General features: G+C 41.2%; 1 protein-coding gene across 3 annotated transcripts in view; it reads left to right on the top strand.

Moving 5' to 3' along the window:
- Positions 1-14,774, top strand: part of ASPSCR1 (ASPSCR1 tether for SLC2A4, UBX domain containing) — a 249,279-nt gene that overhangs the window by 215,435 nt on the left and 19,070 nt on the right. For all 3 annotated transcript variants that reach the window (XM_029599053.1, XM_029599052.1, XM_029599054.1), the window contains one exon: positions 14,484-14,644. In XM_029599053.1, the coding sequence (XP_029454913.1) occupies positions 14,484-14,644 (161 nt within the window). The remainder of the gene's footprint in view (positions 1-14,483; positions 14,645-14,774) is intronic.

Raw genomic sequence — 14,774 nt, 5'->3', positions numbered from 1 at the left:
TGCTTCCCTCCTACATGTATCCCCTTTATCTCCACATTAGCATGCAATCTAACTGCCAAGATCTCTATGGCCAAGTCAAAAAGCAGTGGAGATAACAGGCAGCCTTGCTGAGTGCCTTTCTCAATGTGAAAGTACCCCAATTAATGTTAGTGAGTACTTTAGCTTTCTGGTGATCCATCAGTGCTCAAATCCAATTCATCAGTGCTCAAATCCAATCACAAAATTGCTCAGAGAACCCATATTTACGAACAGCAGCAAACAAGAAAGGCCTTGGTAGCCTATCAAAGGCCTTTTCTTCATACAAGCTGATTACCAGCCCCGAAATCTTATCCTGTCTAGCAAAAACCATTATTTCAAATAATCTTCTAGTGTTGTCCACCGAAGAGCGACCTTTAACAAAATCTGACTGGTCCTTTCCTATCAAGGACCCCATGCAGTTTTCTAGCCTAAACTGAATTACCTTAGCCAAAATCTTCACGTCCACATTCAACAAGGATATGGGTCTGTAGGCTTCCAGTTCAGAAGCATCTTGACCGGGTTTATGCAGCAATGTAATAGTAGCATCTGTTAATGTCCCTGACTGCTCTGGATGCTGCTGCAAGAAATCACAAACATATTTCAATGGGCTAAGCAGTTCCGATATAAAACACTTATAGAAATCTATGGGATAACCATCCGGCCCTGGGCTTTTCTTAGCCAGGAGATGTAAAATCGCCTCTTGCAACTGTAATGGAGAGATAGGCATCGCTAATTTATCCTTCTGTACTTGAGACAAAACAGGCATTTCTAACCCCTCCGGATAATTAGCTATCCATATCATTAGAAGCCTGCCCTCCTGCTTGAGTACAAGTGGGCAAAGAATTCCTTAAACCTTTCATTAATGGTCTCATTAGCGTATACCTGCGTTCCAACCACCTGCTTGATTCTTGTTACCAAAGTTCGCTGATCCCTACACTGCAACAAGTGCACCAGCATAGCTCCCACCTTGTCCCCATGTTCATAATAATGTTGTCTAGAATAACACATGACCCTTTATGTATCTTCCAGCTGTAACTCTCTAAGGTCTGCCCTACACTTTTCTAGAGCCTGATAGTCGATATGACCCAGTGCGTTTATGCATTCTTTCCAATTGTCCTGTCGGCTTTCCCCCTAGAACAAGGGGAAAAGCCGACGTCACTCAGCAGTGCATGGTTCGGAGAAATGTATCCTTGAAGGATACTAATGAAACAGGAGAGTTAGGGCATCCCAACAGAGAGGTTCCATTAAATGCAAACATAGTTCATATGCCTATATGTAAAAAATCACCAAAGCTAATGAGTTCCGAATTAGCCCAAACAACTGAAAAGCAGGTTGTTAAAACAAGCAAAAACCACACTTTGAAATGTCTGTATGCCAATGCCAGAAGTCTAAGAAGTAAGATGGGAGAGTTAGAGTGTATAGCAGCAAATGACGAGATTGACATAATTGGCATCACAGAGACTTGGTGGAAGGAGGATAACCAATGGGACAGTGCTATATCAGGGTACAAATTGTATCGCAATGATAGGGAGGATCAATTTGGTGGGGGTGTAGCACTTTATGTCCGGGAGAGTATAGAGTCCAACAGAACAAAGATCATACAAGAGACTAAATGCTCAGTAGAATCTATATGGGTAGAAATCCCATGTGTGTTGGGTAAGAGTATAGTGATAGGATTATACTACCGTCCACCTGGACAAAATGGTCAGACAGATGATGAAATGCTAAGAGAAATCAGGGAAGCAAACCAATTTGGCAGTGCAATAATAATGGGAGACTTCAATTACCTAATAACAAAAAATGTGGAAACCAAAGTATTTTTAGATTATAGCCTAAGAAGGTGTCAGCAGGCCTGACGTTATATGTCTTTAGCATAGACACTAACCGGTCTTCTCAATCATCCACCTTCATCATCCTTTAATGCTTCAAGAATAATTTTTATAATTTTTTCTTATTATTTAAAATAGTCCTCCATCCATAACATCAAAATGACTCGGACTCTTAACAGTCATGCATTATTATTGCCCTACACAGGCCGGTGTTTCGCTTGGTCAGCTTCCTCAGGGGCACATCAAAAATGCTTTAGCAAGAGTCAATTACAATTCAAGTGGGACCAGACGTCTCAACCATCTTGTCAGGAAAGCGGTGGAGGACGCTTGAATGGTAATTGACTCTTGCTAAAGCATTTTTGATGTGCCCCTGAGGAAGCTGACCAAGCGAAACACCGGCCTGTGTAGGGCAATAATAATGCATGACTGTTAAGAGTCCGAGTCATTTTGATGTTATGGAAGGAGGACTATTTTAAATAATAAGAAAAAATTATAAAAATTATTCTTGAAGCATTAAAGGATGATGAAGGTGGATGATTGAGAAGACCGGTTAGTGTCTATGCTAAAGACATATAACGTCAGGCCTGCTGACACCACCTTAGGCTATAATCTAAAAATACTTTGGTTTCCACATTTTTTGTTATTAGATTTATTGTTGTGGTTTACCACCAACTCTTTTTGTGTAAGTTAGATTTCAATTACCCCAATATTGACTGGGTAAATGTAACATCAGGACTTACTAGAGACATAAAGTTCCTGGATGAAATAAATGATTGCTTCATGGAGCAATTGGTTCAGGAACCAACAAGAGAGAGGGAGCTATTTTAGATTTAATTCTTATGGAACACAAGATTTGGTGAGAGAAGTAACTATGGTGGGGCCACTTGGCAACAGTGATCATAACATGATCAAATTTAAACTAATAACTGGAAGGGGGACAATAAGTAAATCTGCAGCTCTAACACTAAATTTTAAAAAGTGAAACTTTTTTGCAAATTCTTGAATCTGCTTTTCCTCCTATTCAGAAGATTTTCTATTTACCCTTGACTAAGAAGACTTCGGATACAGATCATTTAGATAGAGTTCAACAAAATACTTTGTCTGATATATCTGATTTTCTTGAAAATTCTAATGCCTAGTCTTATTCCAGGGCTACTTTATTAATATCATTTGTGTTTTTGCAAGATAGAAATAACATTCTACTACTGTTTTTCTCCCATTCTGATGTTTTGTTTAAGGGTGAGAAAGTGTGGATCTTTCCAGACTTAGCTAAACCTACGTTAGAAAGGAGGAGGAAATGTCTTTCCATGAGTCCTAAAGTTATTTCACTAGGGGCCTCTTGTATTATTAGACATCCGTGTAAATGTCTTGTAGTCTTGAATTCAGTACGTTATATTTTTTTGACCCCCTTGCACCTGAGAGATTTTATCGATGCTCATTTCAATGTGCCTCCCTCTTCCTCTTTAATGGCTTGGTCTATTTAGAGAAGGTTGCTTGTTTGTTTATTTATTTAAAAATGTTTTTATACCGCTTTTACAAACAATGTTTAATCAAAACGTTGTACAAAAGTATCATTCTAAAAAATAAAAATTAGAAAGACAAGTTTAGGATGCTTATCTAAATTTTTTGTAATGTTTTCTTTAAAACATGCTTCTGCCCTAGGACCATTTTCTTTACTCCCCCCCCCCCCCCCCCCCCCCGTCATATTGTGATACATAATGAGGATACTGAATATTTGGTTTACTTTCTATGATTAACTTTTCTTTTTTGTAATTATAATTAAATTGTATCCTTATGTTTTCTTATCGAATATGTTTGTATTCGAATTAAATTTAATTTTCAATAAAAATAAAGTTTAAAAAAATGTAAATGATGGAGTTGATTTTCCATATTTTCAACTCTCCTACGGGCCGATACAGTAAAGTCTGCGGGAGAGCAGGCAAACGCCCACTCTCCCAGCGTGCGCACGGGCCACTCATCTGTGCGCGCGATTCAGTATTTAAATTAGGTCCAGCGGTAGATCCGGGTAAAAGGAGGCGCTAGGGACACTAGCACATCCCTAGCGCCTCCTTTTTGACAGGAGCGACGGCTGGTAGCGGGTTTGACAGCCGATGCTCAATTTTGCCGGCGTCGGTTCTCGAGCCCGCTGACAGCCACGGGCTCGGAAACCGGATGCCGGCAAAATTGAGCGTCCGGTTTTCAGCCCGACAGCCGCGGGCAGAATTCAAAAAATTTTTTTTTAAACTTTTTTTTACTCTTCGGGACCTCCGACTTAATATCGCTATGATATTAAGTCAGAGGGTGCACAGAAAAGCAGTTTTTACTGCTTTTCTGTGCGCTTTCCTGGTGCCGGAAGAAATTAGCGCCGACCCAAAGGTCGGCGCTAATTTCTGAAAGTAAAATGTGTGGCTTGGCTGCACGTTTTACTTTCTGTATCCCGCGCGCATACCTAATAGGGCCATCAACATACATTTGCATGTTGAGGGCGCTATTAGGTGCCGCGGGTTGAACGCGCGTTTTCCTCCCCTTACTGAATAAGGGGTAAGGGAAAACGCGCGTCCAATAGCTCCGATGGAGCGCACTGTACTGTATCGGCCTGTTTGTGAGGAAAAAACATTCACAAATAGCAGCATTAACATCCCTCACATCTTGAATGTCTCTTTCCACAACTTGAATCTTCTGTAAATGTTCCTGAGAGATACCCTGTTGATCTGAAGCCAACAAATCTACCCTCTGAGAAACAGCCTGGATGTTAGAAGAAAAAGCTGAAAGAAACTGGGCTAAACTAGCTGTTAAGTCCCATAGAGCTTCAAGAGTTACCACCGCTGGCTTGGTGAGGGAAAAATGACAACTCACCAACACTAACAGAAGAAACTGGCTGAAGATTAAGGACAGAATCTGATTGACCTGTACCGGCCCCTTTGTGGATATCTTCCAAACAAAGCCACAGACTACCTCCGAAGAGTCGGGCCTCGCTATGCTGGAATCGTTGTTGGCCCCCTCCATGCGGGCACTCTGAATGATGTCAAAAGGTAGTCAAAAGAAATCTGAGGAAAAAAGAATGAAAAAAAAATAAAACTGAAAACCTGACTAAATACAGGAAGCAACTAGCTTACTATAAACAAATAATACTTAATGCAAAGAAACAATATTATAGCATGAAAATAACAAAATTCGCAAACAATCCAAGAGCCTTGTTTACCATAGTAAAAATTCTCACAAATGATACATCTGACTCTTCACAAAACCTTCCAGCAAATAGATGTAATGAAATAGCTACATTTTTTAACGACAAAATTACGAACCTAAAAACAGATTCCAAAAATAACTAAACAAAACATCAAAATGCAAAAAAGAGTGAAATATCCGAAATAGAAATTGAATCGATGCAAAAAAAACTAAACCCTGCCCCACATGCGTATGACACAATACCAACCATAGATATAAAAAAACTTGCCACCACAACCTCTCTGACTTTAACAAAAATCATTAATCTATCATTAAATGAAGGAAACATGCCAGATTCACTAAAAGGAGCAATAGTAAAACCAATTTTGAAAAAAAAGAACAGCGATGCACTCATCCTGAGCAATTATAGACCAGTATAAAACCTACCAGTAATTGCAAAATTAATAGAAAAAACTGTACAAAATCAATTAGCAGAACACTTAGAAGACAATAACATTCTGTACCCATCACAACATGGATTTCACAAAAACTATAGCACTGAAACACTACTACTTACGCTAACAGACAACATCATGAGGTTTCGACAGCGGTAAACATTACATTTTAGTAATGCTGGACCTATCAGCGGCATTCGATACAGTAAATCATGAAATCCTATTGAATAGATTAGAAGAAATAGGATTATGCAACACAACAATCAAATGGTTCAAATCATACCTAAATAACAGATATTTCCAAGTGCAAATCAAAAAAGCAATGTCAGAAAGAATAAACCTTCAAACAGGAGTTCCGCAGGGATCAGCCCTATCTGCCACACTATTCAACATATACATGCTGCCATTATGCCACCTGCTAGCTGGTCTGGGCATCTCACACTACATATACGCTGATGATATTCAATTAATACTTCCAATTAATGACTCAATTGAGAAAACATTAACCTTAGCCAACATGTATCTAGATATAATAAAACAGCTCCTAAACCAAATGGAATTAGTTATTAACATAGAGAAAACAGAATTCCTACATCTTGAACGAAAAAACATCACAATCATTCAAAACCCAATCACAATCAATAACAACCAAAAAATACAACTAGCTGAGAAAGTACGAAACCTTGGAGTGATTATCGATACGGAACTAAGTATGAAACAACATATATCTCTAAAAGTAAGGGAAGGTTACGCCAAACTTATGACTCTCAGAAGACTTAAACCACTACTAACACCAATTGACTTCCGATCCGTACTACAAGCATTCATTTTTTCAAGCACTGATTACTGTAATGCCCTTCTACTAGGATTACCCCACACCACGATAAGACCACTACAGGTATTACAAAACACAGCTGCAAGAATTTTAACTGCTAAAAGTAAGAGACCATATCACCAAAACCCTAATTGAACTACACTGGCTACCCATTGAACAAAGAATTCAATACAAGACTCTATGCACCATACATAAATTAATACACGGCGAAAAGGCAGAATGGCTGAACGCAGCCCTTCACGTACATGTCCCTAATAGAAACTTGAGATCAGCAAACAAAGCCCTACTAACTAATCTGTCAATAAAAACAGCCAGACTAACTCAAGTAAGGGATAGGGCCCTATCCCTAGCAGGACCTATAATATGGAACACCATGCCTTTAGAAATCAGAAAACAAAGAGACATCAAAGCATTCAGAAAAAGTTTAAAAACATGGCTATTAAGCAAGCATACCACAAAGGGGGAATGAAGAGTAGAATCCAGGGAATTGTATCACACACACACACACACACACACACACACACACACACACTCTCTCGAATTGTGTGTGTATATTTTATTTTATTTTACCTTTATTAGATTGCAACAATAGAGGACCAGACTTAAGTGTTAATTTATCTTGTAACCGATATACTTAAAGTAGACATGACTTATCACAACCACTAAGTAATATTTAATATGAAACTGTTACAGTATTTGATGGCACCTGTTTAGTTAATATAATTTAACACATTTAAATTTGAAATTATGTGCCTTATTGTGAACCGTTGTGACGGCAACTAGCTTAATGACAGTATAGAAAAGATTTTAAATCAATAAATAAATAAACCTTCACATGCCTGGGGTTGATCGGCAGTTCTCAGGTCCTGGCGGCAGCGGGCTGAGAGAGAACTCCCTGGGTGAAAGTGGGACTCCTCTTCCCGCTTTGCCAGTGGGGCTCAACACTCGATTAAGCTGAGATGTGGGGGACGCAAACTCCCATGATGGAACATTGGTCAGAAGGTGTAGAAGCCACGATAGGAAAGATTCTAACTTTCCTTTCCTCTTGGGCGCCATCTCAATTGAAGGAAAAAAAAAAGAAGAAAATGAGACCAGCATTAGGAGCCACGTCTTACTCTGTGCTGCCATCTTACTCTTCCCCCCTTTGTTTTTATATGCTTTTGTTCCATTGGTACTCCCGGTTAGTGCATCGTTCCGGTGCACCAAGAGACATCAACTAATTCACAGTCATCAAGTCCTTTGATTTTGCTTCTCTAATTTTTCATCTGGCCATGGATAAGTCTGCCAGCGGCTTTGAGATGCCCTCTGTGTGACAAGGTCATGTCTATCATGGATCCCCATGATAGATATGTTCTGTGCCTGGGGGTATCTTATAATGTTTCAGGGTATATCAATGTTTGACCATGACCCCTAGGGGGAGCAGTCTTGGTTGGAGCTCTTGGAGAAGCACTTCAGGCACTGTGAGTCTTAGCCCATTTGCTGCTAGGACTACCAAATACTACGTTAAGACCACTTCAAATACTTCAGAACACAGCAGCTAGAATACTAACCGGAAAAAGGAGGAGGGACCACATAACCGAAACCCTAGCGGAACTACATTGGTTACCGATTGAACACAGAATTAAATACAAAACCCTATGTACCATCCATAAACTAATTCATGATGTCTCCACATCAGGACAGCTACAGATGGAGCTCTCCTTCTTAGAGGCCAATGCTGTTGAGCCTGTTCCACCAAGACAAAGAGGATGTGGATTCTTTGCTGATTCCAAAGAAAACAAGGGACTCTGTTCTATCCTAAATCTAAGGACCTTGAATAAATTTCTAAAAAGGGGAAAATTGCAAGATGTTTTCCCTGGACACCTTAATTTCCTTTTTACAAAAAGGGGACCGGCTATGGTATCTTGATCTCAAGGATAATTACATCCCCATAGAGATTACTGCAATGCAGGAAATATGTCAGATTTGTAGTAAGGGACCATCACTTCTAGTATCGCAAGTGGCCTTTCAGCCTAGTGTCAGCCCAAGTCTTTAAAAATATCTTGCTGTAGTGGTGACACATCTACACAGACTGGGGTGCATGGATTCTCTTGCCTGGACAATTGGCTGATCAAGAATTCATCTCAGGTTGGTAACACAGAATAAATGTGCACAACCATTTGGATGTTGAAGTTACTAGGGTTGATCAACTAATTTTTAGTCTCATGGCATCAACAGTCTGTTACTTCCTTGGTGCATCTTCATGTAAGGAGAGCCCAGTTGGATCTTCAGATCACAGTGGCTGCAGGGCAGTCAGAATCTTTGAGGCAACATTTGCATCATGCATCCACTTAAGGACTTTCTGTCCTAATGATGGAACATTTCCAATCTTAGTAGAGACATAACGTCACAAATTCCTCCAGTCCAAATTGTCTTGACCTTGCTTATGTCCATCTTAGGGTGGGGAGACCTGGTAGAAGGGCTCTGCACTCAAGGCTTTTGGTCTGCTCAGGAAAAGCTTCATCAGATAAGTTTCCTAGAGTTAAGAATGGTTCGGTACCCTCTGAAAGCTTTAAGAGACTGGTTGGCCAACAAAGTGATGGTTGTCCAGATGAACAATCCAATTGCAATGTTTCACGTCAACAAGCAAAGACAAGATCATAAGTCCTGTGTTGGGAGATTGTCCAGATGTACGATCAGGGGAAGGTCCTCAGAGCTACATATCTGGCAGGTGAGAAGAATGTCTTCCAGACAGGTTGAGTGGGGTCCTGGCCCTGCGGTAGGGGGTGAGGGAAGGGTAGAAAAACGGATACTCTGAGTACGGCACACGTTTTAGATCCATTTGTCTCTTCCCAGAACAAGATGGTCTTGCTCTTCTGTTCCAGGAAAGGGGCAGTTGGAGCAAGGCCTGCTGTATGCATATCCTCCGATTCCACTTATCCCGAAGATTTTGTGAAGCTGAGAAAGGACTGGGGAATCATGATTCTCATAGCTCCTATGGTTCCCATTCTTGAGGGAGATATGTATCAGGGATCCAATCAAATTGAGGAATTCTTCACTCAGGATTGAGAGTGGTTGTGCCATCCCAATGTCAGATCCTTGAATCTGTCAGAGGATGTAGCTCGTGTCCTGTTAGCTTCAAGAAAGGAATCCACATGAAAGTCCTATTGACTAAATGGGAGAACGTTTGCCTTGTGGTGTGAGCAAACAGCATCAGACCCATTCTCTTGCTCCACCTAAAAACTGTTTGATTACCTTCTACATTTGTTCGTCAGGTCTCAAGACCAGCTCAGTAAGAGCTCACCTCCATGCAGTTGGCACCTATCACCAACATGTAGAAGGTAGACCCATCTCTATACAGCCTTTGGTTGTCCAATTCATGCAGGACCTGTTTTATTTGAAGTCTCAGCAACAACACAAAGAGCAAAAATTTGCGAACCTGTCGAAACTAATGAAAAAAATACAAAAGGTATCGCCAAAAAATTGTGCAAATGTACACACCGTGTGCTTGGCAAACGGACGAAAATTATTTTAGAATTATTTTAGAGAACAGGACTGCATCAGCAAGCCTTTTGACAACGTGCTCAGTGTTGAGCCGTCCGGTCTTATCAATCACTTGCAGCCTGTGGGTATTCAAACAACTCTGTAGTATAATGTTTTGACTGTGTAAATTCACAAAAAATCCCGATGAAATACGAAAGCTCTAGCAAGGTAAGACAGCTTAAATTTCACAGTTCACACATTCTGATCCATTCCACCCATATATTAAGGCAGTGTACAACCTTGTACATCAATGTTGAGACCTTCAGTCCGGTTTTCATGAGATCACACATTAAGAGTTCGGTGACTCCTGAAGAAGCAGCCGGCAGGCTGCGAAACACGGCCGCTGTCGAGTCGGCATTTGATGTACAAGGTTGTACACTGCCTTAATATATGGGTGGAATGGATCAGAATGTGTGAACTGTGAAATTTAAGCTGTCTTACCTTGCTAGAGCTTTCGTATTTCATCGGGATTTTTTGTGAATTTACACAGTCAAAACATTACACTACAGAGTTGTTTGAATACCCACAGGCTGCAAGTGATTGATAAGACCGGACGGCTCAACACTGAGCACGTTGTCAAAAGGCTTGCTGATGCAGTCCTGTTCTCTAAAATAATTCTAAAATAATTTTCGTCCGTTTGCCAAGCACACGGTGTGTACATTTGCACAATTTTTTGGCGATACCTTTTGTATTTGTTTCATTTTTTTATTTGAAGTCTCAACATGGTACTGACCCAGCTGATGAAAGCTGCTTTTGAGCCACTGCTTTCCTGTGGCCTGAGGTACCTGACCTAGAAGGATGATGACAAGCCCTTTATTAAAATGCCCGACTCTGGCCGAGTTTCGCTCCCTTGCACAGAGCTGCCTCAGGGGCAATTCATTTTACCAGGACTTGATTTGGTCAATGTAGAAAATATCGCATTGATTATGCCTTCGGTGCAGATGAATTCCCACTCAAACACATAGACTTTCTCTTATCAGCATAGTATTGCTACGTAATAGCTGCTTTGAAGTCAAAAACGTTCTGTACATGACAAATTTAAATAGACGAGCCGTCTTTTAGCTAGTCAAGTCTATGTGTTTGAGTCGTCACTGTTACACAGCTCACTGGATCGGCTACCGCTTTGTTTTTTGGTATCTGACCTAGAAGGTCATATTTTTGGTGGCAAAATGACATTAACATGTAGGATCAGTGAGCTTCAGTCTCTAGTAACTTATTTATTTATTTATTTAAGGTTTTTATATACCGGCAATCATGAAAAACGTATCTTGCTGGTTTACATAAAACAGGAGTGCAGTAGATACATCAAACTGGAACTGTGGTGACCGAAGATGCAGTTACATTTAACAAGGGTAGCAGAACTGGGAGAAGGAGGAAAAGAGGGGATAGATTAGTAACAGTTAAATAATATACAAATTAAATACTATATACAAAAAACATGGTTGAGGCTGCTTGTTATGAGAAGGAGACAGTGAAGTCATTAGATTGTGTCCAGGAAAGCTTGCTTAAAGAGCCAAGTCTTAAGTCTTTTTCTAAAGGTTAGGAGGCAGGGCTCCTGTCTGAGATCTGTAGGAATGGAGTTCCATAGGGGAGGACCAGCTGTGGAGGTGGCACAATCTCTTAGGGTAACATGTCTGGTAGTTTTCGCGGGGGGTACTTGGAGGAAACCTCTATAAGCATCTCTGGTGGGTCTTGACGAGTTGTAAATTTGGAGAGGGATTTGCAGATCAAGAGTGTTGAGTTGATGTATGGTTTTGTATATGACAGATATGGCTTTGTACATGATTCGGAAGTGTACTGGTAACCAATGAAGCTCTTTCAGGATGGGAGATATGTGGTCTCTTTTCCTGGCTCCTGTCAGCAGACGGGCTGCTGAATTTTGTACCATCTGAAGCGGTTTTATCCACCTTATACTAAATTTTATAATGATAGGATGGTTCTGTGTACCCATCCTGGCTAAGGTGGTGTCATCTTATCCAGTCAGCTGTCTTTCCAACATTCTTTCCTAGGCCAATGTCCATCATGGCGAACAAGCACTATATAGTTTGGACTGCATAGAGCCTTAGCCTTCTACATGGAGCAAAATGAAGCCCATAGAAAGTCCACCCAGCTTTTTTGTTTCTCTTCAGACCAACAAACTAGGGATTGCCATTGCCAAGTACACTTTATCCAATTAGCTAGCAAGATTACATTTCCTTTTATGCTTAGGCATGTCTGAGTCTGGTAGATCATGTCAAGGCCTTCTTAGTGTCAGTAGCCCACCTAAGATTAGTCTTCATGGAGGAAATCTGTAAGGCTGTGACAGTAAGTTCTCTCCACACAATCACTTTGCACTGCTGTTTGGTAAGGAACTCCCAACGTGACAGTTGGTTTGGCCAGTCTGGCCTGTGGAATCTCTTTGAGATCTAGAACCCAACTCCATTTCCAGGCTGCACTTCATAAGAAAAATATATAAGAAAAATAACCTGTTGCCAACATGGAAAGAGTCATTATGCCCATTGGCACTGTTTGTTTCTCCTTTTTTCATTCAGGGCAGTCTGTAGTTAGGGATTTCCCACTTGTGAGGACTTCCATCCTGCCTGTCCTCAGAGAAAGCAGAGTTGCTTATCTGTAACAGATGTTCTCCGAGGACAGTAGGATATCAGTCCTCATGAAACCTGCATGTCAGCCTGCACATCCCCAGGAGGTTTTTTTTTGGGGGTTTTTTAACCTAAAAGTTCTGGGCCACAGTTCATCAGATGATGTCACTCACTTGTGAAAACTGACATTCTGCTATCCTTGGAGAATGCCTGTTTACAGGTAAGCTACTCTGCTTTCACTCAGTTTTTGAGGTGGGAGACTGAGCAGGCAGCTTGGGATCTTCTGGGAGATTCTGATTGTTAGTAGCAAGTAGGGCTCTCTCAGTGGCTAAGTGACATTTGTATGCACTGCCATATAAGAAACTTGTGATATCCAGCTTCATTGGAAGTGGCAAGAAATGCAGAAGAAGGCACGTTATGAGGCAAATGAAACCAGGAAGTTGGTCATTAGAGATACCTGGTGGTTGATTTAAGGGTTCACCTCTGGAAAACCTGTGCTGTCTTGGCTTCAGACCACATCTGATACATGAAAGCAAAAAGGGTAAAGCTAGAGCTGGAAGTAGCTAGTGGTCATAAATAAACCACAGATGATTGAATGGAGTAAAGAGGTTTGTGTCTGTATGGTGATTATAAGCAGAGCCCCTAGTCTCCTGCAGTTCTGTGGCCATTGGAAGGGAATCAAGAAGGGGTCTAGTGGTAGGGAGCCTTGATAAAGCAGCTTGGGGGGGGGGGGGGGAGTGGTTGTGGTGCTGGGAGACAAGAGATGTAATGGAGGGGGTTGTGTGTGAAGCAGGGGATGGGTTGGGGCGTTAGGTGAAAGATGAGCTGGGAGATGGGTGATGTGATGGGAGGGGTTGTTTGCAGGCGATGGGGTGGTTATGTGAAAGATGCTAAGAGATATGGGGGATTTGTGTCAAGCATGGGATGGGGGTGGGTCATTATGTTTAAGAGGGGGTGGGAGATGGGGGATATGGTGATGGGAGTTTGGAGTTATATGAAAGAGGCTGGCCAATGGGCTATGATGGAGGGCCGGGGTGTTGTGATAGAGGAGGTGGGGCTTGATGGAGGAATAGAGAAGATGGGGCTTATGTGTCCGAGGGACTGGGAGTATGGGGTGTGTGTGAAAGGGGGCTGGGGGATCAGGATGTGTATAAAATGCGGGTTGTTGGGGAATCAAGATGTGTGCGAAAGAGGAGCCTGGGAAGGTTGGATGCATGGGTGTGTATGTGGGCACCTGGAATGGCAAAGAATAAAAAACTAGAGGTGGAGAGAGGAAAGAAAGATGATGGGAGTCAAACGGGGGTCAGAGAGGTAGGGATGTGAGGGGGAGCAGGGTTGAGGCAAGGGAGTCACATCTCCCTCTCCCCTCACTCCAGCCCCCATATCCCAGAACCTCTCCTCTCCCCACAATTCCTGATCTTTCTTCCTTCTCATCTATTCCTATCCTTCCCTTTTTCATCCTCCATTCTGATCTTCCCTCCCTCCCGCCTCCCTGTCCCTGAGAATTCCTTTGCCTTGTCTCCTCCACTTTGATATCTGAAATTCTCCCTTCATTAAGCTCTTGAAAGAACAAGTCAAATAGAAAAAAGCAAGGTTGGAAAGCTATTTATTTATTTATTTATTTATTTATTTATTTATTTATTTATTTAACTTCTTTTACTATACCGATACTCAAGACCAGGTCTTATCGTACCGGTTTACAATAGAACAGGGGGAAACCAATTAACATCTAGGTAGAAATGAAAAGTTACATTAAAACAGGGAGCGTAAAACATGGAAGATGGAAGATAGGGCAGAATTAAACTATAACAATAAGGAGTGATAAATATAATCAACAAAAAAACAATAAATTTTTTTTGCATATTTATTTTTTGCATATTTATTATGCAAAATACAATTTTATTATATAATGTACAAAATAACTTAAATGTGTGCAAATGTGCAGCATGATTGCTGCAGAATTTTCTAATTGTTGCCACAGAATTTACCTTTGATTTGCCACAGAAACTGGGGTCTGCAATTACAAGGGGTAAATTAGTAGATAGATCTATAACACTTTTGATTTATGTTCTACTAGGTCAATGCCACGATCACTGGCTCCAGCTGCTTTGGAAACTGAAGTTGAGGCAGAGGAGGCTGCTCCTGTGGAAAGACTAACACCGTATGTGGATCCAGGTGAAGCACCACGGCCAATCAGAACTGATCCCGGAAAAGTGCCCAAGTGGCTGAAATTGCCAGGTATATATTAAACTGCAAGTCTATTATGGCATGCTGGGGCCCTGGTGGTTCTCTGTTAATGCCTTGTATGGAGCAACATGTCAAGACCATGTGTGGAAACACTCAAGAAAAATGGTAGCTAAATTAGAGT

Source organism: Rhinatrema bivittatum, chromosome 4 (genome assembly GCF_901001135.1).
Source record: "Rhinatrema bivittatum chromosome 4, aRhiBiv1.1, whole genome shotgun sequence".
NCBI classification, from domain to species: domain Eukaryota; kingdom Metazoa; phylum Chordata; class Amphibia; order Gymnophiona; family Rhinatrematidae; genus Rhinatrema; species Rhinatrema bivittatum.
Note: the sequence above shows the minus strand (reverse complement) of the source record. Positions and strands in the feature narration are given on the sequence as shown.